Source organism: Fistularia commersonii, chromosome 2, assembly GCF_037954325.1.
Source record: "Fistularia commersonii isolate RoL2024-O1a breed Wild chromosome 2, RoL_Fcom_v1.0, whole genome shotgun sequence".
Taxonomy (NCBI): domain Eukaryota; kingdom Metazoa; phylum Chordata; class Actinopteri; order Syngnathiformes; family Fistulariidae; genus Fistularia; species Fistularia commersonii.
This window is the reverse complement of record NC_141285.1, coordinates 15,794,120-15,817,301: the sequence shown is the minus strand read 5'-3', so window position 1 is coordinate 15,817,301 and position 23,182 is coordinate 15,794,120. Positions and strand designations below refer to the sequence as shown.

The following is a 23,182-nucleotide window of genomic DNA, read 5'->3' as shown; positions in this document are numbered from 1 at the left end:
CATACCTGATGTGGAAAAATAAGACGTTTGCAAGGAGATTTGAATTGGAACTTTAATGATTCAGAAAAGTGGAGAACAATGCCTTTCAATAGCATACAGATCTTTGAGGAAAGAGTGAATGTATATTTAATTTCATGTTATTGTGTTAAACCATTCTTTCATTTGTGTAGCATAGTTAATCAACAACATATCATGTCGCTTCTTTGTGACAATGTCAGAAAAGTCCAAATAGAGAATATTTCAAATAAATAAAAAAACATTTACAGCAGGGACATTATGTCTTGTTAAAAATTGCCATATTTTCTGTATACACAAATACAATCTCAGTAAAATGGTAAATACAGTATGTACAAATGAAGAATTTCCACAGCAAATATTTTTACTTGTAATGAAAGCAAATCATTTGTTGAACACAAAATATCCAGTGAGTCAGTTCTCAAGTGTTTGACTATGTCCACTGGTCAACCATAAGCCTGAAAAACAGGACATAACTGTTGAATGACTTAATGGGATTGTCCTCTGTGATGTGTAACTGTGATATTTGTAAAGTTTGTCATCATTGGTGAGGTATTAAAGTGTTTTTTTTTTTGTTTTTTGTTTTTTGTTTGAGGGGGGGTGCTGTGACTGATCACAAGACTGTGTGGGCTATGTTCATGTGTGTCTTAAAGCTGCTTTCTTTGTAAGAACCAGCAGGAGGAGACACAGTGCATTTTGAGACCCATATGTTAGAAAGGTGAGAAAACGAACCACTTGTAAATTGTGTAGTAAAGAAGCACGGCGTCGCATCATCAGTATCAATCTCTCAAAATTATGATCATCTTTAGTTTATGGTAAAATCTGTGGTAAAAGCAGACAATATAACATGTTTTGATTTGGGGCGCATAAACCTATTGCTACAACAGCTTGCTTCCACTGCCAAGAAATATAACATTATACAGTCAGAAAGTTGCAGAAGAGATTTCATTACTTCTTGCACAGTGAAAAGTGCTGACATCAAAATATTTGCTATGAAAAGATCCATAATAACTTCACGCCAAGAGAGTATGCACAGATAGTAGCAGATCACTAATTTCTTATGTCAATGATGCGATTATAGACTGATTATTAGAGAACAGTTGCATTTTCAGAAATTGAAATACTTCTCTTCTGACAATTTCTGTGTGTTTTTCAATTAATTTTCAGTCTTGTAATTTGCGTTCCAGGTCTGAGAAAACCTTTGCATTGATTTCATCCACTTCATCCTCCACCTAGGTAAAAAAGAAAAAAAAAGAAAATGAGGACCAGTAATTTAGAACATGTATGTTTTACCCTTCTGCTGTCATATAAACAAACGTCAGTACATAAATAAATATCTGTGTGTGATGTTTTCAATCTTTATGTAAGGGCTTCTGATCATGCTTAGCTTTGAAAAATGCTCCTCAAACAATAAACACACATCTTGCGAGAAAACAGGCATAGATTGCTTTTCACCTGCTCAACTGCATCTACTTCTGGAATGTAAAACTGCATCATATTCTGAATGCCATTCTTCAATGTCACTGTTGAGCTGGGACATCCTGTGCAGGATCCCACCAGCTTTAGTTTAACTGTGCCATCTTCAAAGCCTTTAAAGATGACATCACCTCCATCTTCCTGCACTGTGGGTCTTGTGAATACAAACAAGTGGTGAATTAAACAAAAAAAATTACACTATAGGAACTGATAAAGATTGTCTTGTCTATTGGTACTATTTTAATAAATTGCCATACGCATAAACATGTTCATGAGCACTAAGTATGAGAAATAAGATATTATCTAGGATTATACCTTCCAGAGAAAACAAGCAAAATCCTATAAAACTTAAAACTGTTTGTACCTGATTCTGGTGTCAAGAAGCTCTTTAATCATGGCCACGATATCATCATCATCTTCAGAAAGACCTATGTAAATGATTTATTATTGATTAAACCATGAACAAACGTTGCATAATTAAACACTGAAAAATAAATGCACAGACTCACTACTTTCATGGTGCACTGCCCCTGTTGTTATGGGTTGATCACTCTCAAAGAACTTAGCAATGGTGTCCAGAGCATGACGTTTAATGTCAGTCCATTCCACATCCTCATCTGTCTGACAAAACATTACATTACATTACCTCACCATGGATGTTTCACAAAATTAGAGGCAACATTCGCCTGAATATACCTATAATCTATATCTAAAATATCTGTAATCATATTTATAATAATGTTTACACTCTTCTACCAGCACATATCCTAATGCACTGTGGACAGTAAAGTAGGAATTTCACTGTACAGGGAAACTCGTTTGTACGTGTGTCCTGTACATGTGACAATAAATGCTTTGAATCTTGAAACCTATCAGCCCAAACCAAATATCATATTTATCAGTCAAAACAAAAGCTTCTTAGTACTTTAACACTAATTTTCCTTGTCTCACCTAGGCATACCAGTCATTTCTTGACAAACAGTACCAATCAAAAATGCTTACTTTAGTGACTGTGATGAAGTCTGGACCGAAGAACACACTTTTTACCCCTTCAATCTCAAAGAGAGCCCTAGGGAAACACATTATCATGTTACTATACACCCTAAACTAAAGAGATTGTGTTGTTTCATTTTTTTTTCAATTATTGACAGTGTTGTTTTAATCATAACATGATATTGATAATACAATGATGGAATCCGCAAGAGCTAGTCACTTGTCAAAAGGCACATTCATTCTTTTTTTCAGGGATCCAACAGTACATGTGTAAAGTTAGTTTGATTTAAAGAAACAGTGGCATACATTCTGCTACCCACTCTAGTTAAGCAAAGATAGCTGTGATTAACTTAATAAAGACTGACAATTATAAGGAACAACCTGGCTAAAGATGAGCACTCAGTTGAGCTCTGAGAGGGAAAATCCAGCGTCCCGCTTCCTAGAACAGGTTTACCAGGTAGAAACTTCAAGCTTTTGGGATTTGGTGTGTCTTGAGTTTGGATGGAAAGCAGTCTTACTAGAATGATATAACACATCTCAGTTAGGGTTCGGGAAAAGATGGCAGGGGGTGAGTGATTGCAATTTCACTTGGAAAGTGTTTGGTCCTCACTTGGAAAGTGTTTGGTTCTTGTCCCAGTTTGAGCCTGGACTGTCCTCCAGCACTGTGTGTGGTAGAACCCCGTTTGGTCTGGCAGCCTTTAAGTATAAAGAACGTTAGTCTTTCATTGAAATAGATAACTTAGACCTGGTCGTGTCTAAGAACAGAATAACATACGGTATAACGTAGGGTTGAATTAGGCGACTTACTAGTACCGGGTGCACAGAAGCCAATAAAATATATGAAGCTGTGTAATACCTGCACTTTCAATTGAGTTCAACGTTACAGCTAGCTAAATAGGGGTTAGCTGTGGCCAAGAAACACATAGCCCTAATATGATATTAAAAGGGAACTATTTTAAGATAATGAAAGTGGCTGCTAGGTACACGAAGTCGGGAAAATATTTAAGTAAGGGGTGGTTCGAGTGTTGAGTGCGTTGTATGCTAACTCGCTATTTATATGTAGTGGCTTGCTATGCGTTTCCCGACGGCGTGTCGATGTAATTTCTAATGGCAATCTTAGCCGCATTACTACGATCACATTGGTTAAAAAACAGTGGGTCGTAAAAATTCAAACCTTAGTTGTGCCGAATTTCTTGCCCGTAATAATTGATGAAAACCCCATCTCATGTGCGCGGCCATTTTGTTTGTTTTGAATACAACGCCCTCTAGCGATGAGGTCGCCACATCAGGTTTTCACCGAGGCAGTTTAAGCGACTTGTATTGCCATCAATTCAGCTTCCTATTGCGCTAATAATAATCATGGATACGCGTGAAAGCTTTATATTTCAAGTGTCCAAATATTATCTTCGAGAACCTCGGCCATCTGATTATTGCATATGTGTACCTGGATGACAGGGGTCGGGGGTGCAGAGATTGAATGCTCCTCAAATTATATTTTAAATCTTGTCTAACTGGTCTACTCTTGGATACAAATAAATTCTCAATTTCAGCATTTTTCAGAGCAAGAGTTCCCCTATGAAATTTCACAAACTCTCAGGTAGCTTAGAGAAGGCAGCCATTAGGAATTAAACAAACACTTGGACCAACCCAACATGTTTCCCAACATTTGTTCTGACAGAATGAGGTGGTGCTTAGAAGGAGTGGCAGTCAGGGAACTAGATAAAAAACGGAAGATACCGGGTCTCATGAACACTTCTTAGATTCTTGTCCTGTTCTTTCCTACATCATAAGAAATGCATCTCTGGATTGTATTTCCCATCTCCCTCTCCTTGGTGTCCTTCATCGGTACATGGACCATGTAAGTTTTACCACAAAGTTATATTTGTTCTTACTTACTGCGTCTTACTTATTACCGAAGGTATTACATTTGGTAATATTACAATGAGCTAGGGAATTCTGTGTTTTAGTATTCTTTTCATTGCAGCGCTTTGGCAGACATAAACATTTTTATCATCTATTTCTGTTATTCTTGTAATGGGCCTGCTGATTATCATGTTTTTTTTTTCACTCAAACATGAATCCATACCTGTTGATTTGAGTCACATGACTGCGACTCCAAACCAAGATCTAACAGTTTGTTTCGTTGGGATTCAGTTCTTTATGAACAATTTAACAAAACTTAGACTTTAATAACAGTTGCATAAAATTTACTTGGATTAACTCTTGATGACTTAAATAATCTAATAATCACCCTATGTCCAGATTAAAGTGAATATATAAATAAATGAGATTGGCTCAATTTTTCATTACAGATCTAATTTGGATTCAGACCTGTTACATATGTGGCTGAACCCAACTTTTACACAGTTTGATTGAAGAAATCTTATGGGTTAATCCCTTTATACGCATTACATTTGTTAAAATTACAATATGACTTGTTATGGTATGAAAAGCCAAAATTTAAGAACTGTGACTTCCTTGAAACATGGCTGTTCTTAATGCAGACTTTATGTAGGATTTAAATGTGAAGCCATGAGATCAACGTCAGGTTGGCGAAACCATGCCTGGATCCCACATCTGATGTATTTCCAATGCTTGTTTTCTGGCTTTGTAATCACTGTTCTCTGTCCGGTATCTGAATCACTGATGTCGATGTGTTGTGTTTATTAGTTGAAATTGAGCACTTTTCTGTAATTTCAAGTGTTTACACTGTAAAACTAATCTGGTTCAAAAGATTCAAACAGGAAGGAATGGGGGGAGAAAAGTGTCAGAGGTACAATGCAATAGAAGACTATCAGTCAGAATTAAAAGAAAGGTGTACAAGACAGTGGTGAGACCAGTAATGCTGTATGGTTTAGAAACAGTGACATTGACCAGAAGACAGGAGGCAGAGCTAGAGGTCGCAGAGATGAATATGTTGAGGTTCTCTTTGGGAGTGAAGAGGATGAATAGGATTAGGAATGAGTCCATCAGTAGGACAGGACATTGTACTATCATGGTACTGACAGCAAGAGAAATGGATTAGGGGTTATCTAGAGGGAGGAGTTTGTTGGGAATGTTCTGGAGATGAAAAGAATGTCAGATAGACTTATGTGTCTGAAACTGGAAATTGAAGGTGTGATGCTCAATGTTGTTAGTGGCTATGCCCTGCAGTTGGGATGTGAGTTACAGGAGAACGAGAAGTTCTGGAATGGGTTAGATGAAGAGATACAGAATATTCCCAGAGATGAGAGAGAGGTAATTTGTGCAGACTTCAATGGGCATGTTCATGCAGACAGTATCGAGGCTGAAGAAGTGATGGGCAGATTTGGTATACAGCATAGGAAAACAGAGGGACTGATCATGGTAGACTTTGCAAAAAAGATTGAAATGGCTGTAGCAAACACATTTTTCCAGAAAAGAAAAGAACATAGGGTAACTTTTAAGTGTGGAGATAGGAGCACGCAGGTAGGCTACATCTTATATAGATGAGGTAACCTGAAAGAGATCAGTGACTGCAAAGTAGTTGAAGGTGAGAGGGTGTCGCCAGACAGCACAAACTGGTGGCTTGTAGGATGACTCTGGTGACTAGGAAGATCAAAAGGACAAAGGCAGAGCAGAGGAGAAAGTGGTGGAAGCTGAAAAGGGAGGAGTGTTGTATGGTTTTCAGGGAGGAGTGAGGAAGGCTCTGGGTGGTCAGGGAGAGCTTCCATATGACTGGACAACAACAGCTGATGTTATCAGAGAGACAGGTAGGAGAATACTTGGTGTATCATCTGGAAGGAAAGAAGATAAGGAGACTTGGTGGTGGAATGAGGAAGTGCAGGAGTATCTGCAGAGAACGCGGTTAGCAAAGAAGAAGTGGGACACTAAGAGGACTGAAGAGAGCAGACAGGAGTACAGGGAGATACAGTGTAAGGTAAAGATAGAGGCAGCAAAGGCAAAACAAATGGCGTTTGATGACTTGTATGCTCAGTTGGACAATTAGGAGGGAGAGAATGAGCAATCTAGGTTTGTGAAACAGAGAGATAGAGATGGAAAGGATGGACAGCAGGTCCCGGTGATTAAGGATAGAGAGGGAAATCTATTGACAGATGCTAGAAGAGTGATGGTAAGATGGAAAGAGTACTTTAAGAGCTGATGAATGAGGAAAATGAAAGGGGGGGGGGTTGAAGAAGGGATTATTGTAGACCACAAAGTAGCAGAGATTAGCAAAATAGAATTGAGGAAGGCACTGAAGAGGATGAAGAGTGGAAAGACAGATGGTTCTGACGATATACCTGTGGAGGGATGGAAGTGTCTAGGAGAGGCAGCGGTAGAGTTTCTTGCTAGATTATTCAGCAGGATCTTAGAGAGACGGAAGATGCCCGAGGGAAGAAGAAAAAGTGTGATTGTGCCCATTTTTAAGCCCAAGGTGGATGTACAGAATGAAAGCCAGAATGAAAAGAAAGATGTACAAGACAGTGGTGAGACCAGCGATGCTGTATTGCCTAGAAACAGTAACAGTGATGAAAAGACAGGAGGCAGAGCTAGAGGTTGCAGGGATGAAGATGCTAAGGTTCTCTTTGGGAGTGATGAGGTTTGGATAGGATCAGGAATGAGTATATCAGAGGAACAGGACATGTTAGATGTTTTTGAGTAAAGGTCAGAGAAGTGAGATGGTTCGGTCATGTACAGAGGACGGATAGTGAATATAATGGTAGACTGATACTGGAGTTGGAGCTTCCAGGCAGGAGGTCTAGAGGAAGACCAAGGAGAAGATTTATGGATTTAGTGAGAGAGGAGATAAAGGTAGTTTGCTGTGAGAGAGGAGGATACAGAGAATAGGGTTAGCTGGAGAATATTGATTCGCTGTGGTGATCCCTGAAGGGAAAAGCCGAAAGGAAAAAAAGAAGACAGGGTCAATTTAATTTATCCAAATAATAGTTCAGTAAATTAACCACTCTGCCCCCATTGAAATGTTCAGGATGTTCATGGTCATTATTGATGCTTTGTTGTCACAAAACATACACAAAGACATAATGGTACTTAAACAGCTCAGAAAGTGTATTTTTTTTTTACTTTCAAAACTAGATACGGTTTGGCCCTTCGCTACAATCACGTATGCTCCCTCAGTGATTGGTAAGTAGAACCTAAACATCATAGATGTCATTTTTTTAGTCGCAGTTGCATCTCTAATCCTGTTAACTTGTTCTCAGGGAGGGGAACAACTTCTGCAGGGAGAATATTACAACTAACTGTTGCTCTGCACCCACCATAAGGTAATAGTAAAATTTACATCCTTAATTTGGGATAGCTATTCATCTGCATTGAATGACTAACTTTGTAATTACAGCACAAGTGGAGCAAATGCACCAGAGAATTCGCTTTTTACAGCTACCATCAATGCAGGATCCTTTTTGTGTGAGTTCAGTATCTTCAGATCAACACGCAGTACGTTTCATGACATAGTCATATGGTTTCATAACAGCTGTAATCTCCATTTTAGTTCTGCTGTTCTGTGTATTTCATCATGCACACATACTGGAGAAAAATACAAATCATTCCATGCTGAGCAAGATTGCAATGGTCTTTGGTGTGGTGTCTGCCTTTGGGGCATTTGCAGCTGCAAATTTCAATGTAAGTATCCTCCACTCAATTAATAATGTTAAAGGAAAGGAGAAAAACCTACATCATTATGTCTGCCTAAACGTTAAGCACTAAATCGTTTTTTGTGGGACAATATGTCCTTGAAAAACAGAAATAAATCTGACATGTTTTTTCTTATCATAAAGTAAAAAAAAATTAACTGCAAAGAAAAGGTGGGTAACTCGAGGAGGTTTTCTTCATAGTCAAATATGTTTCAAATTAGGTAAATGATTATAAAAAAACACAAGATGGCACGATGACTTCCTGTGAGATACACAGACGATTACATGAATGATAAACAGATGAGAATATTTTGTGAGAATGTCACCATGTCATAAAATGGAATTTAATTCAGTCGTCTACAGTATTTGAAAGAACACATTATCAAATAAGAAAGTAATTCATCATCAAAAAATGAGACATAAAATCATCTCATTTTACTATTTTATTTTATTGAAGTTCTGTTATTTATTTTTCAGTTAATTCATATTTTTTACATTGTATTTGTGTCATCAAATTGTAAATTGATTTCCCATTGTTTCTTGTTACTGGAGCAAAGGTAAACCCCTTGAACTCAAAAGACCAAATACACTGATTGTGACCAGGAGGCCACCTTTAGGATAATGACATAACATCAGGAATGTTACCTTTGGGAATCAACTCTAGTTCTATCCAGAATTTTACATCCAGGTACAGATCACTATTGATCTTTCTTTTATATTGAAAATTGATTCTTTTGTTTGTTTTTCAAATTAGGCGTCATGTTAGTTTTCAAGATCAATGAAAACATATGAATGGATCAGGATGTAACAGCAGTGAACCCATTTTGGTTGCTATGACATGCTTGATCTAGATTGCTGAGAAAAGAATGAATATGTGAACAATTATAATAAAAACGTCATTGCCAACTCAGGTTGAAAGCATAAAGTAACATCATCATTGAAATATGTGATCAGGCTTGTTTTGTCTGCCCTCAGGTGTGTGCAGACAGGACGGTCGAGAAAGGCAGAGAGTTTAACAAATTTTCCCGTGAACCAAGTATTCATCCTTGTAGATCTGCTTTGTGTGTTAAACATCTTGATAATCATTCATCTGTTATTCATAATTAGTTACTCAACTGCTCTTTTGTTCTGACAACATTCCCTTAGTGTATTGAGGCTTGGAACCTGTTTCACATTTGTGCGATCTCCTCCAAGGACTTCAAGCTTTTTACAGACTTATTTGTTTATTTGTTCATCTGTCAGGAAGAGTGTTCCAAAAACTTCTGGAACCCGTTTCACGAAACAGTTAAGTGGCTTAGGGAGGTTGGGATTTTTCAGCGGATCTTGTCATGCAGCAACTTGAACAGTGGAACTGACAAGTTCTGGAACAGGTTTTTTCTGGCGAGTTTCCATTTTGACTGCAAAAAAAGTGAAGAGTGCTTTCTCGTACATCATGCCTTTGGACTGAGGTAAAGACAGTCTAATGAGAGCAATATAGCTTTGTCAGAGTAAAAGTATTTACTGGTTGATGCAGTCATTATTATGTCGTAAGATTGGGCATTGGTTTAAATGAGCAATTTTGCCGAATTTCTGATGGAGTCTTGGATAAACCCACTTTGCTTCTTTTAACTTGTATTGTACAGCTATCTTCATTTTTTGCATCAAGGATGGGCCATGCTTTGTTCTTTTTGAGTAATGATTGTGGCTCTGGACCTCACCATAGTTAGAGTTGGTCATATGGTGTGGGCATCACTGCTTTGGTCTAGATCCACTCCCAGCTAGACTGAGGAAACATAAATCCACTTTACAAACTTGCATTGAAGCCTGTGCTGACCTGGCATTTCACTCGACTGGTTCCAACACAGAGGGAATTCCAAGATATGTCAGTCTTGCTTCACAGGCTCTGTAAAATCTGGTTGAAAGGTGGTGGACCGGAATAGGAAAAACCCATAAAAATTAGGTCATTTTTTTTTACATGATTAATTTATGGACCTATTTTTGTTTGTCGCCATTCCTATGGGGTTTTAATCAGAGAAGGACATATTCCCAAAAGTCTTGTAATTTCATTTAGAGACTTATAATTCTGTATCTAAATTGGCATATAATGTAAAGCTTTTGGCCTCTGTAAAGGCCAAAAGCCCTCTGTGCCCTCTGTGCCTCTGTGCCCTCTGAGTTTCCTTTCTCTGTTTATAATTAATTGCAATGTGAAATAAAGGTCCCCTGTGTAAATCCTTCAAGTATAAATCAGATCGTGTTAGTTTAGTCTTCAGACATGTATTTTTTAAACATAGCTAGAGATGTGAAATTCAACACTGAGTTGACACGTGTACCAATTTACACAAATCTCATGATTTCACTAACTGGTCTTTCCATTTACTGTACTCAACAGCCTAAATACCTGACCCTGATGCATCACCTTGGAGCTGCTGTCAGTTTTTTGTGCATTTGCTTTTACACCCCCTTGCTCACCTGGCTGACTGTGAAGTGTGCCCTGACCGGATATGAAAAATTTCTCTTCCCATTTCGTGTCGTCTCTTCTGGTGTTCAAATCATCGCCACCATCTGCTGTATCCTTTCAATAAGCTGATAATAGCACGTTATCAGTTTGTGGTGCACGAATCATAACAACAACAAAAATTATCATATTTGAGGCTTGGTTGTTTCCTGTGTATCCCCACTAACCCCACCCTGCCAGTGCAATAAGGGCTTGGGTATTAATTAGGCCTAATTTATTATTTCCTACACTCAGAGTAATGTGGAATAAAGGTAAGGCTATAGTTTATCAATTCCCTTGATTCTTTTCATCAACCCAGTTGATCTTAATTGGAGAGAATTCATGACAATCGAACCATGTTTTTGTGAACGAAGGTGTTTGTTAGATTCTGGTGCTCCCAAATGAATGGTCTGAAAATTTGCCGAGACTTGTAATCAGACTAATTTTTTTTGGTATGTTACAGGGAAGGTAAAGAAAAGTATTTTGCAAACTTTTTGACTTAGTTAACTCTTTTTAGCCTGAATGCTTTGAATTAGTCATAGTTTTTTGCTGCCACTCGAGCAATTGCTTGTAGTGTTATTTATTACTATTATGTTTGACAGCCATTCCAGGTGTTTTTGCTTTGGGCAAAGGTGGCATGTATTCCTGCCCTGTTGACTTCTCGTGAAGTGAGCAATTAATGTGGGTTTTTTTTCAGACCTGTACCCCACTGACATCTCAGTTTTTCTTTTTTTCTTTGTTTCAATGCGGCATAACCTCAAGAGGAGTAATTATGAATCAAAAGCTTGATTTTTTTAAGACAACTTTGTGCGGGTGAATTTTCAGCCATTGGTTTTGCTAATATTGGCTACCTTCTTGTACTTCAGGTGGAGCCAAGCAGTGTTTCAAGTAAACATTTTAGGTGGCTTGAGGAGGTTGCATGTATAGCTCTGTGTACCAGTGAGCTGCCCTGATGTGAGTAGTCTGTTGTACGGTACATTCTAACATATGTGTGCTACATTGAACTATCTTGCAAGAACTTGTTGTGGAATGGGACCTCTGTGTTTGACTACTTTTTGATTTTTTTACATACTTGGTGGTATTTATGTAAAAGATGGTTATTCTAAATGTAGGTCATGTGCTTTTGTCAAAAGAAAATTGGGAAATTCTGTGGCTTATTGCCCTTAATGCCCTTACAACAAAAGATTGCAAGATTGTAAACAGGACAGGTTGAAAGGGAAGCCCAGTTTCTGTTTTTTTTTTTTTTCAAATTATAGGAACCCTATAGAAGGTGACGGTGAAGCTCTCCCTAATACTCCGACAATTAGATGTGGGGTTTCATATTATGATTGAACATTGTTTCAAAGTCAGCTGACCGTCCAGACCATGAAACTGCTGATAATCTGTCATAAGGCTTAATTGTGTATCCAGTGTGCCATAAACTTTCGTAGATACAGGAAGCAAGTCCATTAAAGAGGATCCTTTGGTGCAGCTTCAAACAGGACCTAGTGGCCATTCAATTCCAGTGTGACACCCGTGTCCCTTTTTGGTTACAATGTATGAGGTCAGTCACTGTGTGTTATACTCTGCTGCTATTTACAAAGAGGGATTGGTTACAGCATTGCACAAGGCAGAGAGCAATATGCAGTACTTTGAAAATTGTCAGTTATACCATGCCCAATCAACAGTACACCTATTGTTTTGGGGCTTTTTCGCCACAGACGAAAGTTCTTTTATCCTGCGACCCTGAGTACAGGCTATGCGGAAGATGATTGAAGGATGGAAGAATCCTTTTACAAGAACTCTTTTTGGGGGGGGGTTCTCAGATAAGAAGTGTTACAATTTAAAGAATGTTTCACCTGTACTAAAGCAAAGTAGATTTTCCAGCTTCTGAAATGGGACCCTGAACTATAAACTGAAACACATTACGATTTAATGTCCAGCCTTATAAAGTTATGTTAAGGATTCATGTGTTCTCCAGAACAGTCACTACCTGTTTGATAGATCTTTAACCAGAGGACATTCAGATACGATTGCATATACCCAGAAGGAGTACTACTACATTCATTTGTCTGCTCTATTTGAGTGGATACTCAGCATCAATTTGGAGTTGTTTGAGCTCAGCTACGTTGTGGAGTTTAGTTTCTTCTCATCATTCATGATTTCAAATCTGTTGAGCAAACGAGAGGAAGAAAAGCCTTTAATGCTTTGCATGTCCTGATATAAGGCTGCCACGGTCCAGATGAAACATGGACATAATGAGAATGGACTGAGTATGACGTCTGTGAAGACAGTGGCTGGATCGTGGCACATGGATCAGTAATTTTTTTTTCTTTTTTCTATAGCACCTTCATGAACTGACGATATCCTCTAACAGATTATGACCATGATCAACCATGTGATGCCTGTAATTAAATTGTTTATGTTCAATATGTTGAAAGTATTTTGAGTGAAAAAATTGTAACATGCCAGCAGAACAATTAGTTCCAGGTGTCATCGTATCCATACTGTGTTATTTAGATTCCTTACATACCTTGTACTGGACTGTGGCTGAATCAACAATGATGTAAAAGCGGATGTTATTCAAATCTGACTGATGTTGGTTCAGATTCACATTGGACACTAAAATGTGTTTATCTTGTTTCAGCTTCACATTGCACATTGATACTTGTGTGAAGGAAAGTGTATTTTCTCCGAGTGCAAGGAGACCTCAGAAAAACCTAAGATGTCATCATTGCTTAATGCTTGTACCCTTCAAATATTCAATTTACAGGAGTGTAACAATGAATTATCTTCACTTTTTAAAGAGGCTGTTTTTGATAGTAGACATGTATTCAGAAGTTAAACTTTTCTGGAAAATAAACAGGAAATGTTTTATCATCGACCAATCAATGGTGTACTCTGCCTCTCACCTAATGACAGCTGGGATAGGCTCCAGCATCCCCCATGACCCTGAGTGAAGGATGAGTGGGAGAAGATGATGGATGTTTTATCATATTTTTTAATTGAAAGGTTCAGAAACATTTTTCAAATCACTTTTTATGCTTTCTAGTTTTTTTTAAAAGTGTTAACCACTAACAAATTGGTTTGAGAGTTAAATATAACTGCTTATTTACAACCGCTTATATACCAATACAGTGAGGTCTTCACTGAAAGATATAACTCTTAAGAGTTGAGGAATCCTAAATATTTTAACTTTGTGATTTCACAAGTACCAGTTTGACTGGGTCACTACTGAGAAATTGTTTTAAAAAATATAATTGCTTAAAGCAGATAACCAAGACAAGGATTAGAACCACTAGACGAATCCCACCTGGTGGCTTGTTGATTTTGTTGCATTACAAAGACATCCCAACCAAATATTAAGTGCTAATCTGACCCAACCATATTCATATCTAGTAACTAACTATATCTAGCAAAGTATAGAGAGCAATTCTCTTATAGGCTTAAAATGTTATTTTCTTCTTCATTTATATGACCATAGTGGTAATATCTCACCAAGTTAGATGCCAGTATTTGATCAACATACACTGGCTTGAAAAAATATTCACACCCCTTGACCCTTTTCACTTTTTGTCACCTGACAACCACAAACAAATATTTTTAATTGGAATTTTATGTGAAAGACCAACACAAAGTAGCATGCTATTGTGAAGAGAAAATGTATACATTATTTTTATAAAAAAAAACAAAACTGAAAAGCATGGCGTACACATATATTAGGCCCCCTTTTCTCTGAGTGCAACTGATTGCCTTCAGAAAATGCCTGATGATTCCAGAATCATACAATGTTGACCTAGACTAAATAGAATCCACGTCAGTACAAATACAGCTGTTCTGTGACTGCCTCAGAGGGTTGTTTGAGGAATAGTGGGGAGCAAACAGCATCATGAAGTCCCAAGAAACACACCAGGCGCAACAAGGATTGAGTTGTGGAGAAGTTTAATGCAGGATTAGGCTATAAAAAGATTTCCCAATCTGTGGGCATCTCACAGAACACTGTTCAAGCCATCACCCAGTAATGAAGAGTATGGCACAATAACGAAGCTACCAAGACATGGCCGTCCATCTAAACTTATAGGGCAAACAAGGAGAGCATTGATCAGAGAGACAGTCAAGAAGCCCATGGTGACTGGATGACCTAAAGACATCCACAGTGCGGGTGGGGTAATCTGTCCACAGAACTACTATTGGTCATGCACACCGCAAAACTGTTTGTTACAGAGGAGTAGCAAGAAGAAATACATTCTTTAAGGGAAACCTTAAGGAGTCCCGTTTGCAATTTGCTAGAAATCATGTGGGGCAAACATGTGTAATAGGGTGCTCTGGTCAGATGAGAACAAGATTGAACTTATTGGTCTCGAAGCAAAATGCTGTGGCAGAAAACGAACACTGCACACGACTCTGAACACACCATACTCACTCTCAAATACAGAGGTGGTAGCACCATGCTCTGGAGGTACTTTTCTTTGGTGGGGACAGGGAAGATGATCACTGTTGAGAAGATGGAGCAACAAAACAGGCCAATCTTGGAAGAGCGGTTAGGGAGTCTACAAGACTTGAGACAAGACTAATTATAACATATTCTAGTGAGCATTACCCAGTCAAAGCCCAGACCTAAATCCAATCAAGAATCAGTGGCAGGATCTGAAAACTGCCCCTCACAAATGCTCTCCATCTAATCTGACTGACTTTGAGTTATTTTGCAAAGAATGGCCAATAATTTCAGTCTCTAAATGTGCAAAGCTGGTAAACATACCCCTTGACACACAGCTGTAACTCCAGCAAAAGGCGGATCAACAAATTATTGACTCAGGAGGGCAGCATAATTTTGCACATTGCACTAAAAAAACAATCATAACTTTCTTTCTCCTCCATAATTGTGTGCCACTTTGTGTTGGTGTCACATAAAATTCCAGTAGATTTTTGGTCATTCTGTGAAAAAGTTCAACGGATACAAATACTTTTGCAGGCCGCTATACTTGTCCTTGTCAAACATGTCACTTACCCTTTGAAAATGAGTCGAGCTCTTTACGGTGAGTTGCTTTATATGGCTACAGTGAAACCTTAATTGACAAAACAGGACAGTATTGTTTGTGTTTTAATGCAAAGCACTTAACCTTTACTTGAAAGAAGTCAATATACATCCTTGAATAACATAATAAAGATACATTATGAGTAAAGTCATTTCACAATGGATATCATCTCTTGCATCAACCAATAGAGGAGTGTGACATTATCTACAGTTTTAGGGGAAAAACAGTGAAAAGCATACCTAGATTTGTCAACATAATAACTGTATCATACACTGTAAAAAATGTCATCTATATGCAGTAGTTCACATTTAATAAAAAGAAAAACAAAACTAATTTATTGGTTGTAGTAGTTCAACTGCAATGCATACATTATAAATAAATGTAAGGGGAAGAAAGAAAAGGTCAAAAACAAGCATTATTCCACAATTCCAGCATGGCTGAAACATTAAGAGTGGCCTTAAATCCAAAGTCTATACTTTGGAGAGTGACCACAGCTGTTACAAAATTTCAAGATACTGTAGATTCTTCAAGCGGGTGTGTCGGAAAGGTAAAACCTCCCTAACACTTCTGGACAACCAAGTTAAAATTGCCCTTAAAACTGGTGCCATGAAAGCTAATTTGATATTGCCTTTTCCTGTGAGTTGAAAAAGACTTTGTGAGGACTGATAACCACAAATCAGTTTAGTTTAAGTTTTCCCAACAGCAAGCCATTAAATACTAAAAAAAACTTGTTCTCAGCTAAGCTACAGAAGGTCATTGGTATTAATCACAGAACTCTTCAAACCTAAAAGGAAATAATTTGTGTTCTCTTGCTCACATTTAAAATTTTCAGCCGAATAACTCATCTCCTCGCCACTCACAAATTATAATCACTGAATTCTTATATTGGAGACGCTCCAGCTATACACACTATGAACAAGTCTCTTTTCAGTAAAACAGAAGAATACTACAGTAGCTGACAACTCAAATTAGGTGTGATGTGGGTTTGTAATTTTTTAAACCTACAGCAAGTTGAAATTTGACATTTTTCAAACAGAGTACATGTTCTTGGTGGTGGATCCACTCTTGCTGGACGTGTCGTCATGTGACTGGTAGCCAATCATGGCTTTGATAGGGATATTGAGCCGCTCCTTATAAAGTTGCCTGAGAGAGAGTGAGACAGAGGTTGAATACAGTGTGAAGACCAGTCCTAATTTATCTGTCGCCCCAAGTGGTCAGATTAATGTCATTGATGTCGTCACATAATGGTGACATTACACATACCCTATCGTCATGATGGCATCCCTGTTTTGACAATTGCTTGTCCAGATTGATATTTTATCCCCTTTCGGTCTCACATTGACCACAGCTCCACAGACATCTTCACTTGCTTCATCAAATGACTCACCAACTAAACACAAAAGCTGCAAAAACAAATGTGACATGAAAGATACATTCTTGCTAAAGTAAAATTTGCCATCAAGAGCGGGTATTTGTGAATGTGTTCACAGGTTGTATATTAGGCTCTACCAATAGTGTCAATTTGACAATGGCACATTTACAGAGACCTGCATCAATCGATGAGAAGAACTCTATAGAAACAGTGATCTTACTGTCTCCATCCAGTAACGGTCAAGGTCATTGTGTCTCTGTTGTTTGTTGAGGGTCATCAGCCATCGACCTCCAAGCTTGTTCCTGTCATCTTCCCACATTGGTTTTATTCCATCCTGTAAATGTTAGCAAAATATATCAAACATGGCTCAACTGAGTTTAAGAAGTCAGATTAAGGAAAAACTTTTTCCCCATTTTGAAACTTCACTAATGTATGAAGGATGATCAGCTTATTAATTGCCTTACAACACAGGGCTTATCAAGCTATGCAGTAACCTGGGTTGCAGCACAGATTTAACCCCCTAAGTAGGGATAGTTACATTTTGTTTGGGGATATCCTGATTGCTCCTTCATATCTACAACACATAGCTAAAGGCAAATGGTTGTAGATTTGCTGAGTCCCATAGTCAAGTGGGCTATTATTGGCTGACATGTTTGGTTGAACAAGGCTCCTAATATTCATGTCAAGAGTCCAAATTTAATACGATATTTCTGCTCAACCAAATATTCATTCTTTGAAAATGCAACATATCAGTAGGGTGTGAAGGGACTTGTGATTGCCCTTGCATTTTACGATACAAATAATGGCGATTCAGTAAATAAATTTAAAAAACTTACCTTAAATAAGCAATAATCGCAGCCAAACCCAAGTTTGCTTGGTTGCTGTATGTGGTTGTATAATCTATAAGAGACCAAGAACGTAGATGGATCTGTTTAAATCAGTGACAGTTAATTCATTTTCATTGTTGACTATAGCAAAAGAAAAATGTGTAACCTTGATTCAACATTATTGAACCAGGTTTAATTGCAGATACTATCAGGCTTTAAAATCTGATTTGTGAACAGTGTTGTAGAGTTAAGGGGGAGGGCATGTTATTCTTCTTGACTATTTACCTTATACAACATTATATCTTATAACCAAAATGTTTCAGGTTTTGTGATTTGCGATCTACATTTAATACAAGCAGTCCCCAACTTGCAACAGAGATGCTTTCCAATGACCCAATTGTAAGATGGGAGGTGGCCACACTGACCAAGCCGAATGATAGATTAGCAAAACAGCAAAACAGCTATGTTCATCTGGTGCATGAAATTTAATATTTTGTCAATTCTGTTGTATTAATATCAAAATATTGTCAGTCGAACCATAGTAGGTCAGGGGACGATATCAAAAGAGGCGTAGACTGGAATCACAAAAACACAACTGTTTAACGTTCTGTATTAAAATATGAGTAAATCCTAAGCATAAGGATGAAGCTTACGCCCAAAAGTCCTCCACTGTGTCAAACTTGGAAATGAGACGCAAATTCTCTGTCCAGCTTTTGCTCTTGTCATTTTTGAAATACCAAAGGGCCCATCTGCGAGGGGGGAAAAAAAAAACACACCAAGGAATTCATTGGAGTGAAGACAGTATAACTTAAAATCAAAAACTAAATCATTCTGGACCTGAATTTAATATTATAGCAAACTGCATTTTTAAAGAAAGGTTAACAGGCAAAGACACTTAGGTCTTAGTCATTTGATGACTGTTAAAATGTAAATAATGTAATAATTTAGAACAGAGCTAACAGAAAGGTATGTTAAAAATGAATGCGTACCTGTGTAAAAGAACAAGAGAAGACCGGCCATTAGCAGCAGCACAAATGCAGCTTTTGTTTAGACTGACCAATGTATTCTTACTACTATCCCAGAAAAAGATGTTGATCGCAAGAGAGGTTCTAGGAATGTATCAGCTTAACCACTGGTGAATTTGTATTATGAATTGCCTAATGGAAAAGCTGTAAATATGTAATCCTTTTTCAGTCTTTTCATGGCAACTGGACTTGAATTTCAGCTCTCATCAAATGAGAGATGAAACATCTTGAGTGAAGAAATTCAAGTCCAGTTTCCACAAAAAGATTGACAAGGATTAACCATGATCTGGCTGGCTGAAAATCTCCATGGACATATAAATGTGTAGCAGAGCCAGACTGATGTAAAAGATTACCAATGTAAGATATCACATATGTACCATATAAAGGACATGGGTGATATATATTTTCACAAGACAACTTTATTGACGGACTGTTAAATCTTTAAAGTGATGTTTCAAGGATTTCAAAATAGTATCATGTAGTCTGTCAAGCACTGTGTGCAACAATATGACCAACACTGCGTACTGTGTCCAGCAGAGAGGGAAAATAGCTCTCTCTGACGGAAATTTTGAAACGTAATTTTGAACATGAATAAAACATCAGCTACACAACAGCAATTATTCCAGGACACTGATAATTTTTAAAGGTTAAGTGATGGCCCAAGGCATCAAAAACTTATTAAGGACAATACAGTGAAGGTTATCATCATCTACCCACTGCTGTTCTGCAGATTGAATCTAGCGCCCAAACTCGGAATCCCAGGATTATATGTCAGGTTTACCGCAGCAGTCAGGACAACCTTGACCTCTGAGGCTGAGCTGAACAAGCAGAATGGCCTAGAAGTGAATTACTAAGTGAACTATTCAGCACTTCCCAAACTGATTGTACAATGCTTCTGAATAGATTGTCACCACTCGGACAACATTTCTAAAAGAACAATACCAAAAAACAATTGTGACAATATCATTCACAGCAGGAAACAGAGTTCTTTATTCTAGGAATCAGATCCAAAACCAATGATCCAAGTTCTCGGTTCATTAGCTCTTTTTGCATTACGGTGCACTAACACAAATAACAAGCATATGACAGAAAATGACTCTTACCATACATAAAATACTTTTGGTGAGAAAAACAAAACCTTTAATTATTAACATTTCTGTGTCAACAGATTAGATAGGAGCATAAATTAGTTATATTCGACCTTACAATTTATTACATCAGAAATTGACTTTTCTGCCGATGAAGTCTTAAAAAGCCAGCTGACTTCTTACCCAATTGAGGGGGACCCTAAAGATATTGATTGAAAATCAGATGAATGCATTCCTAATCAGTGCTTGAGTTTGAATCTGTGTTTGAGTCCAACAATGAAGAGGGAAACTGTCTACACTGAATTATCACAAACCAATTGGGGGAGAATGTCAGTCTTTTTTTAATACGTCAAAGGAAACAGCATTACTTAAGGCCTAACATGTTCACAAAAGAGACTGGCTTGGATGTGAACAAGACGCTGTGTAGTGTTTATGTTTTATATTGATTCTGTTGAATGCAATTTTTTGAACTAACATAAGAGCCACATTTTCTTTCTCTGAACCCCAAATTACATGCAAACGTAACATGTGGATCACAAGATAAAATGAAAATGTATTCTAATACCTGTATTAATGGGATACGTTTTATGATTTCATTTGGTATTTTGCTTTAAAACTTAGGATACAGAAAAGAAAGAAAATCAATAATAAATAACCTTTTGAGGTGTTTGATATATATACTGTTTTGAGGAACACATTTTCTAGTGTTTGTTGAGTCACCCTGGCCTTACTGAATCATTAAAGGCCAAACAAACGTGTTTTATAGTGATGGGTCATAGTCATACTGAGTCTTCAGCTGACAGTGAGACACAGAAAACAGGGAGTGGGTGTGTTGGGCATACTAAAGACATATGAAGATATTTGAAACAATCGATTTCTACGTATAGTGCTCTGTCACCTACTACAAATATATATTCAACAAATATAAATATTCTCACCTGTTTTGCAAGGGATGTTTGATGTACTGTTCTGGATTTGAAGCACCTTGAGTGTCAGTTTGTTGCTCATCAGTTTCAGGTGCTTTCTATGGAGAGGGGGGTCAAAAAATGCATTGCTTGAGAGTTTTGATTAACATGCTTTGTGTAAAGACGGGAAATGGAGGATTTGCGTTTACAGTCAATACAATTCCATTTCAGTGACTGGGCTCTGAACTTCGAATGAACCATTTTAACTGAAAGTCAGTATCCTCGGGAATAAATGCCAGATAGAAGTCGATTCAATAACAACACACCACACACAACTGCATCACAGTAGAGAGCTTTAGATTGGGAAATCATCACGTATTGGAGCTGTTAGTGGATAAATTACGCTGGCTAGCTGTACTTTTAGCTGGCGTGCTAGGCTAACTCAAAGCAAGATTTACACGTGTCACTAATAATATTAACGATGGGATAAAACGCTTTCTTGAGAGAACCGACAGCTAAAGGAACTGATGATACATCCTCGTCGGGAACAAACAAAGCAGATGATAATAAATGATTGCCCACAGTATGAATGAGGTACGTCCATTCAGCGAGTCCCTCCCTGCCAACAAAGTCAGGCACTAGGGGCTCACATTGCAACGCATGCTAAAAGCTAACAGTGATCCACGCCAACGGACACAGAGGTGGACAGAAACTCGCCGATTATCCGCGTCTAACCGGTGCCGTTTGGACCGGACTTAACTACATAGCACGGACAGTGACTGTGCGGTCAGGGCGCATGTCCGAATGAACATGAGTCGACTTTTTTTCCGATATCTCCCCATTATCTTACCGGTTCCGATGTCGCCATCTTGACAGTAGAAATGTTCTGCCCGTTAAACGCGTCTGCGTCACAGTAACCACACGCGTGCGCGTGCGTACCCACGCACGAACAAACTCGTAGCAACGCACACAAAGGTACGGAAGCCGCCACAGGACTTTTCAGCCTTAGAATGACACGTAAAATATATATATATATATTTATTTGTGATTCCTATATGTAACACATTGGACGTCAAATTGAAGTTGAATCAGTAATACATGTTGCGGTTGGGGGGGGGTGTTATCAGCGCCTTACAATATGTACATAAATACAAAAGAATGAACGTTTAATTTGTTTAACGGTAACTAGAGGGATGAAGTTGATGAGCCCTACAATGATGCCATGGTAAAGAGTAGTTGAAGCAAGACTGAGAGCAGCAGTAAACATTTGCCAGCAGCAGATTGCTTTCCTGCCTTGAAAGAGTATGACAGATGCAGCATTTGCTGTAAGAATTCTTCTTCTTTCAGCATTTCCCTTCAGGGGTCGCCACAGCGAATCAACCTTCTCCATCTAACCCTATTCTCTGTATCCTCCTCTCTCACACCAACTGCCATCATTTCCCCTCTCACTACATTCATAAATCTTCTCTTTGGTCTTACTCGAGACCTCCTGCCTGGCAGCTCCAACTCCAGCATCCGTCTACCAATATATTCTCTATCGCTCCTTTGTACATGACTGAACCATCACAACCAGCACATGTGCTTTTCCTCTGATAGATTCATTCCTGATCCTATCCATCCTGGTCACTCCCAAAGAGAATCTCAACATCTTCATCTCTGCGACCTCTAGCTCTGCCTCCTGTCTTTGGACATTATAACTGTTTCTAGTCTTGTACACCTTTCCTTTCATTCTGGGCGATAGTCTTCTATCACATCGTACCCCTGACACTTTTCCCACCCATTCCAACCTGCTTGAACCTGTCTCTTCACCTCTTTTCCACAATCTCCGTTGCTCTGGTCTGTTGACCCCAAGTACCTAAAATCCTCCAGCTTCTTGATCTCCACTCCCTGTAGCCTCACCGTTCTACCCGAGCTCCTCTCAGTCACACACTGCTTTATGCTGGTAGAAAAGAACAAAGAAGGGCAAAGAAGTTGCATTCTGCCTTTGTAGACCTAGAAAAAGTATATGACAGTGTGGCGAGAGATAAAACGTCGTATTGTACGATGAAGTATTGAGTGGCAGAGAAGTATGTTAGAATGGTGCACATGTGTGTGAGATGCGAGACAGTGGTGAGGTTTGCTGTAGGTGTGACCGAAAAGTTCAAGGTAAAGGTGGGACTCCATCAGGACTCAGCTCTGAGCTCCCTCCTGTTTGCTGAGGTGATGGACAGGCTGACAGATGAGGTTAGACAGGAATATTCATGGACCATGACGTTTGTAGATGACATCGCGATCTGTAATGAGAGCAGAGAACAAATGAAGAAAAACTGAGAAAGTAGGTTTGCTCTAGAAAGATGAGGAATAAAGGTTAGTCACAGCAGGACAGAATATATGTGTTTGAAAGA

General features: G+C 38.4%; 3 protein-coding genes and 1 long non-coding RNA gene across 5 annotated transcripts; 2 read left to right on the top strand and 2 right to left on the bottom strand.

Annotated features, from left to right (window-relative positions):
- Window positions 1-38: 38 nt before the first annotated feature.
- LOC147236525 (NFU1 iron-sulfur cluster scaffold homolog, mitochondrial) lies at window positions 39-3,768 on the bottom strand. Its single transcript, XM_086170106.1, has 8 exons — window positions 3,659-3,768; window positions 3,095-3,180; window positions 2,866-3,001; window positions 2,494-2,560; window positions 2,001-2,112; window positions 1,856-1,919; window positions 1,471-1,645; window positions 39-1,247 (listed from the first exon to the last, which is right to left on the bottom strand). Exons 1-8 carry the CDS (start codon window positions 3,721-3,723, stop codon window positions 1,179-1,181), a joined length of 774 nt encoding a protein of 257 aa, XP_086026232.1. The 5' UTR covers window positions 3,724-3,768; the 3' UTR covers window positions 39-1,178.
- Window positions 3,769-4,190: 422 nt separating this feature from the next.
- On the top strand, window positions 4,191-14,360 carry LOC147236523 (transmembrane protein 150A). 2 transcript variants are annotated; one of them, XM_086170077.1, is made up of 8 exons: window positions 4,191-4,342; window positions 7,537-7,584; window positions 7,662-7,724; window positions 7,799-7,866; window positions 7,952-8,082; window positions 9,336-9,377; window positions 10,462-10,639; window positions 12,573-14,360. In XM_086170077.1, exons 1-8 carry the CDS (start codon window positions 4,278-4,280, stop codon window positions 12,764-12,766), a joined length of 789 nt encoding a protein of 262 aa, XP_086026203.1. In that variant the 5' UTR covers window positions 4,191-4,277; the 3' UTR covers window positions 12,767-14,360. The 2 variants fall into 2 exon arrangements, with proteins under 2 accessions (XP_086026203.1, XP_086026204.1); XM_086170078.1 differs by lacking the exon at window positions 9,336-9,377.
- LOC147236524 (uncharacterized) lies at window positions 10,647-11,992 on the top strand. Its single transcript, XR_015107905.1, has 3 exons — window positions 10,647-11,247; window positions 11,433-11,520; window positions 11,977-11,992. It is a non-coding gene; the product is annotated as an uncharacterized LOC147236524 (long non-coding RNA).
- A 664-nt stretch (window positions 14,361-15,024) lies between the features above and the next one.
- On the bottom strand, window positions 15,025-21,713 carry eif4e1c (eukaryotic translation initiation factor 4E family member 1c). The gene is made up of 7 exons (XM_086170089.1): window positions 21,649-21,713; window positions 20,832-20,917; window positions 18,434-18,529; window positions 17,790-17,853; window positions 17,174-17,287; window positions 16,845-16,984; window positions 15,025-16,724 (listed from the first exon to the last, which is right to left on the bottom strand). Exons 1-7 carry the CDS (start codon window positions 21,664-21,666, stop codon window positions 16,610-16,612), a joined length of 633 nt encoding a protein of 210 aa, XP_086026215.1. The 5' UTR covers window positions 21,667-21,713; the 3' UTR covers window positions 15,025-16,609.
- Between the last annotated feature and the right edge of the window lie 1,469 nt (window positions 21,714-23,182).